This window comes from Macadamia integrifolia, chromosome 3, assembly GCF_013358625.1.
Source record: "Macadamia integrifolia cultivar HAES 741 chromosome 3, SCU_Mint_v3, whole genome shotgun sequence".
Lineage (NCBI taxonomy): Eukaryota > Viridiplantae > Streptophyta > Magnoliopsida > Proteales > Proteaceae > Macadamia > Macadamia integrifolia.
Window position 1 is genome coordinate 30850611 of NC_056559.1, and position 12724 is coordinate 30863334.

General features: G+C 37.9%; 1 protein-coding gene across 1 annotated transcript; it reads right to left on the bottom strand.

The window, feature by feature from the left end:
* Nucleotides 1–8134: 8134 nt before the first annotated feature.
* Nucleotides 8135–10646, bottom strand: LOC122072943 (protein FAR1-RELATED SEQUENCE 5-like). Its single transcript, XM_042637386.1, has 3 exons — nucleotides 8847–10646; nucleotides 8566–8709; nucleotides 8135–8459 (listed from the first exon to the last, which is right to left on the bottom strand). Exons 1-3 carry the CDS (start codon nucleotides 9591–9593, stop codon nucleotides 8352–8354), a joined length of 999 nt encoding a protein of 332 aa, XP_042493320.1. The 5' UTR covers nucleotides 9594–10646; the 3' UTR covers nucleotides 8135–8351.
* Nucleotides 10647–12724: the final 2078 nt, after the last annotated feature.

Here is a 12724-nt window from a genome sequence, read left to right on the forward strand (position 1 = left end):
TCTTCCCCACCCCACCCCAACCCACCCCACCCCACCCCACCCCACCCCAAAAAAGGAGTAAAACTAATCCAGCCTAGCCAAGACCAGACCAGTTATATGGTTATGATTTCTATATGATGTATTTCGAAAATGAGCTGAAACAAAACCAATTGGCATTCTTAATTGCGCTTCACTTCTCTTGTAAAAGAATGAAAAACCTTCTAATAAATATGAAAAATTAGATGAAAATGACAAATGGATGAGTGAATTATATATTAGTTGATTTGCATGATTCATGTATATTGTTCTCTAGAAAAGACATGCAGATTGGATTGCCAGAAGTCCTGCTTTTCTCTATAAAAGAATCTCTCCCCAAGAATGGCCTACTCCTATTCATAAACCAGCATCACCCAACCTTGCTGCCAAAACCCCATCACCACCGAACTAAGACTCCCATCACCACCAGCACCATCACAATCCAAATGTATCATCTCCTAGTTAACAAGGGCTTCCTACACCCTTAGCACCACCTCTACAAGAAGGAATAGGAGACAATGGTCTCAAAACCCCTTCCTCACCCTCGGTTGAGTGCTTAGTGTTGTTTTAATTCATATCTAATTTCTTATTCTTCCCTTATGGATATGGAATATTTGAACAATTCTAAGAAATTGGAGGAAACCAACAAACAAGTAAGTACATTTATTGAATACTGACTATGATTTAATTTGCAATAAAAAAAGGTCCCTAAAGTAATCATTATTTCTTGATGTATCTTTGGTTCTTGTATATTATGGAACTGGTCAACTCTAATTTGGACTCATGATGGTGAATATAGCCATTGAGTATTATTACTCAGGGTATGGAATGGTTTTACATTAAGACGAAAATTTAGATTTCCCAGTATATAGGACAGTTCTTGTCTACATATAGCCTAGGAGAATACATGCACTCTCCTTGAAGCTCCTAGCCATGCGAGAGGTTATAAAGCTTCAGTGTCCTATGTTTTCCAAAATATTCGAGATAACATTTGAAACCAAATACTTTACCTACATTTCACGGTGATGTTGCCTACAAATAAGTTTTCATTGCCTACAACTAAGTAGTTTTATGTATATGCATTAATGAGAAGTTACCTTCATATAAAGCTCCTAACCATGCGAGAAGTTATTGACTTACCACTATATTGCTTTCCCGATGAGAGAAGGCACTCTTTGGTATCATTTTTCTTTTTGATTTTTGTGCATAAAAATGGTTTTGGCTGTATTTGGTATCATTTATGGAGCTTGTTTCAATTTAAGAAAAATTGATAAAACACAAAAACCAAAAAGATTTCAAATGTCATTTATGTGTTTTGGCAAAAATTGATTTTCAATAATTTTTGTGCTGGACTTTAATGAGCATGTGCTTAAAATCCCAATATGGAGGGGTAAAGTAGTCATTTGCTTTGTAATTAGAAATCCAAGCCCCGTGCCCCCTCTTCTTCCATCCAAAGTTAAGAAAGTGAGTTATAAGAAAGATGGGTGAAGGGAGTCTCTTCACCCATTCTTCAAAAACCCATTTTGCACATAGAGATACCAAACTATTTCTCACAAAAAATAATTTTTGTCAAGTAGTTACCAAACCATTTTTATGTTTCAATAAAAAAAAATTTCATTAATGATTTTTATTAAATAGGTAAAAATCAAAAAGAAAAATGATACCAAAGAGGCAAAGAGGGCCTTAGTTTTTAGATATGAGGGCCATATCTAGGATTTTTGGAACCCATTTGTTTGAACAACAAAAAATATAAAAAAGCTCACGATCACCAGGAGGTCTCGAGTTCGAGCCTCCTAGCTGTTATCTACTCCCTCCCCATCTATAAAATAAATAAATAATGGATATTAAAAATATAAATAATTATTCATTAGCAAAGAACATAATAATTAAAAATTTTCTTGTCTAATTATTGCACAAAATATATTATTTTAGGGGAAGTGTTTCTTTTAGGGGACTGTTGTGTGTGTGAGGGCCAAATAAGAACACATGAGAAAGCATTCCCAGAGATAATTTTCCATGTCATTGGGGCGGGCTGTCATTTAACCCCCATGTGTCCATTCGCAAGGATCACCCTCCCCATAGAAACATTCTCCCATTATTTTATTACAATAAATTTGGAAATATATAAAAATTTAGAAAAATGAGAACATTATTATAATTAAAATTGGGAACACAACATAATTTTATTTTCACACAATGTATTTTAAAAATAGTGAATAAATGGAATCAATAATGACTCCAAATCCTAGAAATAAAACCCTAAATCCTAAATCTCAAAGAAGGGTCGAGGAACATGGAAAAATGAAAATCTTAGATCTAAAAACTTAGTTTTGTAAGTGAGACCAAATTAAACTAATATCAGATCAGTCAAAAGTTCCAGGTGAAAAGATTATGTTTTCAGGGTACTCATTGACCAACAATCACAAGACTATATTGGACCATGGAAGATTGAAAATATTACGCCTAAACAACTTGATTTTTCAAGTGAGATCTAATGACGTTTATACCAAGTCAATTGTAGTTTCATATGAAAAGATTTTATTTCGAGGGCTATCATTAGTCGACAATGATTGGACCAAAAAATTGTAAAAGGACCATGAAAATTAGAAAATATTAGGTCTAAACAATTTAATTTTGAAAGGGGGATCCGATGACACTAATATCAAGTCAATTAGAGTTCCAATTCAGAAGATAAGGGTCCTCATTGAGCGACAATGATAGGACCATAAAAAAATAAAATTAAAATGTTAGAGCTAAATTACTTCAATTTGAAAGGGGTCCAATGACATTGATACTTCCAGGTGAAAAGATTGTCTCAAAGAATATCATTGGTCAATCAAAAACTTGTGAGGAGAACATGAAAAAAGCCAGTAATGAAAATTTATTATTATTATTATTATTAAAAATAAAATTTTCCATGTAGGAGGTAGGAGTCACACCCACATACTAGGGCGCGACTATTGCCTTGGCTTGGTTCGGTCTATCCGTATCAACATAGTTGAGGGGTCTAATTTCTTATTAGAAGAGAGAGTGCTACGGACCAGTCTCATGGTCTTGTGCCAAACATAGGAAGCATGAAATGATCACATTGCCCATCTATTTGGATGTTTGGCATGCACTCTAGTATTCTTGTAGGCCTATGCTCGGTAGGGGCATCACCTTTGCTCACAATCAAAGAAATGGAAGAACTCACATTCCGATTGGTTTAACAAATACCCTCTAAGTTTCTAGTACTTTCAATGCAGATAACAGCCAAGATGTTCGAACTCGAGACCTCCGGGTGAGCATGGACTTTTTGTCCACCACAGCTCACCAACTATGCTACACAGTTGTACAACACCTAAATTTTATCCGACTGCACCTTCCAATCCCATCTCACACCATACATTGGTAGGGAGAGGAGCGAAACACCACGCCATCTTTTCACAAATAATATAATATCTAGCTTATATTTGTTAAAATTTTCTTCACTTCAACCAATTTTTTTTTTTGTTTTTTGTTTCTCATAGTCACTGATTTTGAATTTTTATCTTTTTTCTCCCCCTACTCTTTCTAAATACCCAGATTACCTTTCCTATTCAACTGCTGGCCGGTTCACCTGAATTCACTTCCCCATTTTAATATAAAAAAACGATGGGGACTTATTCTTCCACCTCTGTTCTTACTTTGAGGGGAACCCATTATATGATTCTCGGCCAATTGGAATGGGATCACCGTTAACGAAATTGTGAAGAACCATGAAGCTAATCCTCCATGAGGAGGAAAGGAAGGGACTCAACTTTCTGGTTTTTCATCCAGGTGAGCAGGGAGGATTGGACGATTTCACTGTTTGGAAAGTAAAACCTTCTTTCTGGTTTTTCTAGTTTTTATATAATCTTGTTAGGTCTGTGAATTGAAAATATGAAGTTCTTCTGTTGTTAGATTAATGTGTTGGTTTAAACTAATCTCTGTGAGCGAATTCCTAGTTCAGATTAATATCTGCGACATCCTCGTTTATGTTAGTCTCTATAATTTAATTTGTGTGAAGTTATCCTTAGATTAGTTTCTGCGCGTTCAGATCAATGTGTGTAATTTAAAATCTGTGCAGTTATTGCTTAGATAAATGTAAGCTCTTGGAGTGAAGTTCTTGCTGCAGCGAAATTGTCATTCAAATTAATATCTGCGACATTCTTGTCCAGATCAATATCAATTTAAGTTATGCAAAATTATCGCTTAGATTAATGTGAACTATTGGAAGTTCATGCTTTAATTAGTTTCTGCCATTGAGGTTCTGCCTAGTTGTTGCTTACATTAATGTCTAGTTCATAGTTTTCTTCGTTGTATGAATCTGGGATTAGCTTTTGGTAATGGCGGGAGAATTTGATTGGTTTATTCATTTTTTAAACCTCAGCAAACACGGGATGCACTTCACCAACAACTACCATTCTGGACCTATTAAGCATCGACCAAATATGAATGCAACCGATATCCATCCTACATGGATGAATCCATTTGAATTTCAAGCACAAAACAGACCTGATATGTATGCTACTTGGATGGATTTATTTCATCCCGTATTATGATGAATCAGCCTCCAAGGAATCTCAGAAATTGATTTCTTCCACATCCTATGATAACTCAGCCTCCTCCTGGTATGATGATAAATCAGTCTACAATGAATCTCAGAAATCGATTTCTAGCACAGCCTAGTATGAGAACTCAGTCTCCTCCTAGTATGATGATAAATCAGTCTACAATGAATCTCAAAAATCGATTTCTTACACATCGTCATATAATAAATCAGCCTCAACATCCTTGATGGGTCACCCTAATCTCAGAAATCAATTTGTTCCACATCTCCTGAATCAGTGGACTCAACCTATTATACTTGGGGTGAATCAGAGACCTGAGCATACTCCAATGAACTATAGATCAGAGATGCCTATGAATCATGCTCATCCTGTCCAAATGGAGCGGAAACCTGCTCTGCTGCCTACCAACTGATTTCCCGATTCGAGCTATTGGAGAGCTAATGACAGTCGTAGTTGCCCTTTAGGAAGTCAATGTAGGAGAGTAAACTCTCCTTTAAATGCAGACAAGTTATGGTTTCATTTTCAATAACTTTTGTCCACTCATGGAGAGGAAGATCTCCTTTCATGCCTACCCGCAATATTGCCAGGAATGGAAACAATGGAGTAAGTTACTCTTAAATTTTTGTTAGTTTCTTACTTTTTTTTCTTCTACTCTTAACTAGTGTGTCCCATTTCAATAATTCAGAGATTTCATCCACATTCACTTTCCGTAACCGCAAAAGTGGGTCCACCACCACCACTTACCTTACCACGCTCTCCACCAATAGCAACCGTCTTACTACGGATAAAAATCGTTTGCAATTCATTATCCGTGCAATGCCGTGCACTACCTCCTTCAGATAGTGACACGTGGATAAAGTGATTTGAACGGCTCAGATTAATCATACATTGATCCAACTTTAACTCACTGGTTTGGAGTTGGATCAACATAGGATTAATCTGAGCCGTTCAAACCACTTTGTCCACGTGTCACCCTTTCAAGGGGGTATTGTACAGAATTGTACAAGATTAGAATTGCAGACGATTTTTATCGGTCTTACTACCCTCTCCACCAACAGCTGTCCCAGCTGCCTTACCACCCCCTGCACCACCAGCTGCAGCAGGAGGCCAATTACCACCACCGCCGCCAACAGGAGATTGGTCACCTTCCCATGAGGGAATAATTACACAAATCGCTCATATTACGTCAAATAAAAGGCTATCTATGTTTGATGAATTGTGCCCCCAGTAGACAAATTCTTACTGATGAACTCTAGTCATTCTATAAATAAATCCCTACTTCTTTTAGAGGTAGATACGATTGCATATATGTCCTATGTCATGTGTAAATGAATCAGATGAAGGGCTAATTTGATAGCACATTGTGTGTCCTCTGTCATGTGTAATGAAGCCTTTAATAAAATTTGAGTGTACTGTTAAAAAAATTAAAATCAGATGAAGCCTTACACCATGAAGCCCTGAAGTCTTGAATATAATTATTATAGATGTTTTTTGAGTACTAATGTGCATAGAGGATCGATCAAAGCAGTGCATAAAAGTTCCTGTTATTCAGCTGCCCTGCACTTGGGCATCTTGAAGGGACCATGTCCAAATTGGGTACGACTCGGTCCAACTTGGCATGAAGTCAACCTTAGCTTGCTTTCTGTTTCCTCTCGTTTAGTCAACTCACCCAGTTGACTCTTTTCTCATTCGCTGGGCAGGTTCACATCACACTTGGATTGGATGACCAACCCCACCCAACCCATCACACTGCTCATCCAGTCCATCTGGGTCAGTGGGGCTAGAGTTGTATACCACAATCACATTTGGTAGTGATTTACCCAATCAGACCCAAAATTATCTTGAAGAGGAGGGGAAGTAAGATCATCCCCTTTTCCCTTCAAACATACAGAACCCTTCAGGTCTGACCATCACCAACCAGATTGCTTTTTCCCTCAATCCTGTTTATCAGTTCATACTTTATTCCACATTCACAGTCCATAAATATCAATACTTTCCAAAAATTTCCACTACATATTTTCTTCAATACTAAAAACACTCAAGAGAATAACTTGAAGTCACTCGCATAGCAATATTACAAAATATATGAAGCTGTAATGTACCGCAATAGCCACAACATTAATATAGAATTCTATCACTGTTGCTTCCATCCATCTGCAAACGTTTTCAAAAAAAAAAAAATAAATAAATAAAATCTAAGTTTACATGCATATCAGCATACACCTAATTGTATGGTCCGTCTTCAAAGTATATACTAGTATAATGCTTGAATAGTACAAATGTGAATTCATGGGAAAGGCTTGCAAGTGGGACTCAATAAATTAAGCGCAACAAAAACAGGAGAATCTCAAAAGGAAAGAAAAGATGAAAGATTGAGCCACATGGAGGGATGATGTAGCTGTTCTGACTGTTGAATGCATAGGGTATCTCTGGCTCTAGACTGACTACTAGGCGCAGCCGTACATATTGTTTTTATTTTATGGTTTATGGCAAAGGGTTTTGAATACAAAGTATAGTGAAATTTAATAACCAAATATGGAAGATCTAAAGTTAGTAATATTCACATGGGTAATGATGATTATGAAAATTTATTTTTTAGGTATGAAATTTCCTTCCCTTTACTTTCCATTGGAACCAACCAGAGCATATGGGAATTGAAACACTTCAAATTGCCATAAACCAACCATCCAACAACTGATAGCCTCAAACAGCTAATAAAACATTGGAAAACTAAAAAAAAAGCATACCCAGTACACGAGGCTTCTGCTATTGTGGGGTCTGGGAAGGGTATTAATTATGCAACTTTAAACCCAGAAATGCTATTTACTGACTCAAACCAACGACCACTAGATCGCAATAGAACAACCTAACTGTTGCGCTAAGTTTTAGAATACTTGGAATTTAATATACTTAATCAAAGCTTGATTCAATTATATAGCCATGTCTTTCTAAGTTAATTAAGAGATTACAGCAAAAAAAATAGAAGATATAAAACCTCATTTTCATTCTAATTCTCACACGAAAATGATTCAGAAAGAACTGAATTATCTCGGGAATTGATTTCTTCTTTCTCACCGTTCAAATTAATATGTCGGGCTAGAGAGGTTGCGTGGCCACTGCATCAGCACAGGGACCAATCAGGGACCAATCAGGGGCAAGGTGGTTTTTCCTCCACCCCTTATGTCTGGGCATAGGGGAGCAGGTAAGCATTCTTTTCCCCATTTCTCTATTAATTTGATTCAAATATTTGTTTTTACTGTAATCTCCCCATGTAAGAGCAAAGGATGTCCTCATTAACCTGGTCAGTTACCTCTGCATATATTCTTGACAGTTCCATCTCAATCATGGAAGCATTACCATTTAACCAACTATATAATTGAAACAACCCCATTCAGTGTTCTAAATGCCAATATCACCGGAAATATTGGAACCAGGAAGCGATGAAAGCATGCTCTCTCGCAAGCTAAAGGATGTATGCTGCAGGGGAAGTAACCAAGAATTTAGCGATGCACTGACATAAAAGTAGGAAATTATGCGAATGTAGAAAATTGGAAAAAACCTCTCGAAATTAATTTGGGTTACGTAAACCAAGTAACCATAGAGATTATAGACACATTATATATCAAGTAACGAGCTTTGTTACAATAGTCCAACACCATCAAAATGTCATGTTCACAATTACATGTAATAACAGTAGCCATCCTAAACCAAAAAAACATGTGGACAATCATTAGTGATGTTGATATGTCATCCTAAATCATCAACTTACGGTGTTTGCAAGTAATCCACCTTTGCATCGCTACCACCGTTGATATTCTTGTGCCATTTCATAGGATTCCAAGGTAACACATCAGAGCAAGCGACACCTTTATCCTGGGAAAATATGGATTCAATATAAGATGACAATAATTTCGTTTGCTTTATCTCCAATCAAATAGCTACCAACGACAACATATCAGAGATGGATGCAAAAACATACACTGGTGATTGGGCAAACTAAGATTTGTCTTTGACCAGGCCACCCAGGTACCATGACCAGCACAGGTCGCATTAACCCTCGACCACATGAACAGCTTGGGTAATTGTCCTCAGAAATAAGTAAGCTGTCGTTTTTCGGAATATCCTGCAGGAGAGCATGCTAATCATTCAGAAAAGACTGCAGGTGGGACCTTTCCAATGATTAAAAATAAGAAGGAAATTGTGATCAAAGACTATAAAATGAAATTAAATAGACGTTATAGCAACACTTGTAAAACTCACCACAACGTTAGCATGTACACGAAGGGCCTCCCCTACGGCATCAAATATTTGGGTTGGGCTCAGTCCTGCATTAATGAGGTGCTCAACCATTACCTTCACAGCAGCACTACATCCTTCATGTGACCTCAGTGTGAATGTGTCCTCCTCGGCGACGAGTTCATGGTTGTGGCTTTCTACAAATTTGTCCACAACGAAACCACTAGGAATTGCTTTAATCCGCATCAGTGCCTCACATCCAACTCTGACCTCCGGCCGTTGCTTCACTACTTTTCCTCTCTGTCGTTTGTCGTTCTTCTGCTTAAAACCTGCTTTGTGGCACACATACAACCGTGATAGGAGTTCTCCTTTACCATCAATCTTCTTTGTTCTTGATCGGTATAGCTTCTGCTTCCTAATACCAAAGCCCGTCAACCTCGCATACTCATCGTAGAACTGGAAGGCCTGATCCTCATTGGTAAACTCCAAACCAACATAAGGAACCCTTGAGGAAGGATTGGGTGTTGTAAGTTCACCATTACCAGTATTGCCACCCTCATTACTACCTGCATCTACATATGATTCCTTTTCTACTTCATCTACCACCTCTTCATCTGTTTCGTCATCTAATTCCTCATCCATTTCAACAGCCTTAGAATTATCACCCTCACCTACTACTTCCCCACCTACTAACCCAATGCTGTCATTTGGAATATTCTCATCACCTCCATTATTTTCCTTGCTTGATGCTTGTATAATATCAGCCTCCATGGATGCCTACACGTCAGTCTAGTCCTATGTCTGCAAAGAAACCTTCTCTCCCAGTCATGAAAATTGCAAGCAAAGCACTGTCAATGCACCGTCATAAAGCTGAAGGAACAGAAGCAGAACATAAAGACAATCCGAAAGATCGGATTCCAGTCCATAAGGTCTGCATCTTCTATGCTTCATTCTTCATCTTTGTCACCTGAAGAACGGACAGTGAGCCCATGGGTTACTTCAGGGCATGCAAATCAGACAGAGTAGGCGAATTGATGCAGATCCAGGGTTCCAAAACCCGATTTGGATCCACTTATGGGCCCAGTCGGATATTCAATAATTCCATTGCAATAATCAATGGCAGATTTGAATTATATTGGGGTTTACAATGTGGGAAGACAAAACAGTAAATATGGGAACTCAAGCTAACAAAGTAAAGAAACCCAAATGGAGTAGAATGTAGGATGGGAAGGGATATTCTTGGAACAAAGGTAAAATTAATGGTAGTAAGCAATAAAGAAGACCTTGAAGTGCAATTTAGAAACAAAGGGAAAAGGGTATTTAATATCAAAGGGGGGAAAAAGGGAAAAGGGCTACTGTCTTCTTCCTCACACCCAGCAGAGAACCAGGAAAGGGAATTCGATGGCAGCCCTTGCAATCAGACTCAATCGACCCAGGAATTCCAAGATGAAGAGTTGCCTAGGCCTATGGAACAGATCCAGCAACAACTAACTTCCAGAACTAAGTGCAGGCAGAGTTACAGGTTCTGGTACTGAAACCAGTGGTAGTTGCTGGTTCTGTTTGATTTCAGAGGAGGTCAAATAGGGTTGCCGTGAAGAAGTGCCAACTAATTTTTCTAAATATCCAGGTAATGTTATCGGCAGGGAATGAAAAGAGAAGAGAGAGAGAATCGCACAAGGGGGGAGGGGGAGGGATGTCACACAACCATTGCTATTGCACCATTCTGGCACCATAGACAATTCAATCAATTTGGAAACTTAAATTAATTAAAAACTAATTGGAAACTAAATCGTAATAGCTATCTCCTACTAAAGCAAACAAAATAAAAGATTGTATGTTATTCTTAAAATAGAAGTAAAATAAATCCTAAAAGATCCTACTAGCTTTGATCCCAAACTAGATTCGATCCATCTCCATCTAGATATCCATACGGGTTTGGATCGGTCTAAGGTTGTGCACTTGCATCACAAATTTAGTCCCACGTCAACCAGCAATAAAGGGGAGAAGGGAGGGAAGTGGACAAATAAGGGTGCCAGCCTAATATTTTTTGTTCTTTTTCGGTTTTCATTGGTTCAAAATGGAATTGAAACTGACCAATCAAGACCGATAGTTAAAACCAAAGACGGAAACTGGCCGACTGATTATTAATCGGCCTCAGTTTTGTCCTTGGAGGTCCAATTACATAATCAACGAGTTTTGATCTTGGGCTTCAGATCTTAAGGCCCAAGTAAGATCAGAGTGAGACCGACTGGTTGACACCCCTACCAGAAGCCTAGCAAATAACTCTGTCATTGAATAATCTTCCTCAACAATATCAATCTGAAACCTGTAGAGATGGCATGCCCAATGCCAAACAAAGGGTTTATCTCAGCCCAAAAGACTCACTTTTATGCACTGGACCTGAATATGCATGAACCATGTCACCTCCAGTATCTCTAAATGTAATGCTTTTCTTCAAGGCCTGGGAATATCTTAGCTCTCAGGCTGAGGAGAAGGCTATGATCTGTGCAATAGGGCAAGGAAACAAAACAAAGTCCTAAACCTGATAAATATAGCTGGGACCCCCCACCCTAAAACAACTTATCAGGCTCTTTTTACCAGAAGTATTTTGTCAACTACTGCAGCCAAACAGTAAGGGGAACCTTCACACAAAGAGTTCCATACTTTTACTAGAGCAGAAGGAAGCTGAGAAGAGACTGCAGGTCAAGGATTTAAGCAGAAAGCACCTCTCTTAGGTCAAGGCACTAAACACGAATTTCTATCTTACCTTACCATGTTGTGTAGGAATGTGTTTCAATAAAGGACATCAAATGACATATTCGGATGTGCCCACCGTTGTCTTATCATCCTTTATATCACTTCTACGACTTTGAAATTCCCCAGTCTTTTTTGCATGGCTTTATAGTAGGAATTCTGTATGCAGAAGGTTATTTGACCATCAATTCTTGTCATCACTTTGCCAAAGGTTGCTTTCATTTTATCTTCTTTTTGCTAGTTCGCTGAAAATTTTTAAGGTCCTCAACTTGAGAAACATAATGAAAATTAACAGATATAGAACTAAAATGAAGAACTTCTGATGGAGAGCTAGAAGTACCATTGAGGTGGCTAAAAACTTGGCAAAAAAAGTGGTAGTCTATCCAAGCTATGACTCTATGTTATGGGAATGATGTTCCTTTGACACAGTTCATTATTTTATTCAGCTGTACCTATTAGTTAGGCTGTGAAACACGAACCAGTGACTAGCTTGAAGTCGGTCAAATCAGGGAATACATAGTTGGGGAATTTCCCATTCACCACAACATAGCCCTTGCAGTGACAGGTTGTAGCACATTATAAAAGATGGATTTGAAAAATACTCCTAATGTTCAGGTACACTTATGGGCTTCCATAAGTTGCATTGAATTTTTTGAGGCAAGAAAGCTACACCAACTTTTAAGTCATTAGTTTATATTAAGTTGTAATAACACATTTAAGCAAAATAGAGCAGAAAAGGAAGCATTTATTCATCTTTACATAACAAAAAGGTAAGTAATCAATCCAAGGAATGGACTACATCTGCACACCCTGTGTGCGCTATCCCATTAGTTAATTCTTCCAATAGTTCCCTGATTGCAGTATGGTTCATCCTTCTGTTTTCTCCTTGATCCCCAAAACAACGGTCTGGGGTTCCAATGCATTGAATTTTCCATTGATTTTTTTAATGTTTATGATACGTGCACGGATAAAGACCCAAGAAAATAAAGGAAAAAAAAAAAAGAAAAGAGAAACTATGGATGGGGATAAGGGGGAGAAGATACGAAAATGATGGGGTTTGTGCTCAATTTCATATGTGGCAATTCCGTCAAGATCCCTTCTTTAGTTGGGGGAAGAATCTACAAGAATTGGATTTTTTGAGGAACGTA

What these genes read in the sequence shown, in the direction of transcription:
- LOC122072943 (XM_042637386.1), bottom strand. Translation starts at nt 9,593, where the DNA reads ATGGAGGCTGATATTATACAAGCATCAAGCAAGGAAAATAATGGAGGT. An exon ending in GTGTACATGCTAACGTTGTG is followed by an intron (nt 8,710 to 8,846) that starts GTGAGTTTTACA and finishes GCTCTCCTGCAG; the next exon opens with GATATTCCGAAAAACGACAG. An exon ending in TAGTTTGCCCAATCACCAGT is followed by an intron (nt 8,460 to 8,565) that starts GTATGTTTTTGC and finishes ATATTTTCCCAG; the next exon opens with GATAAAGGTGTCGCTTGCTC.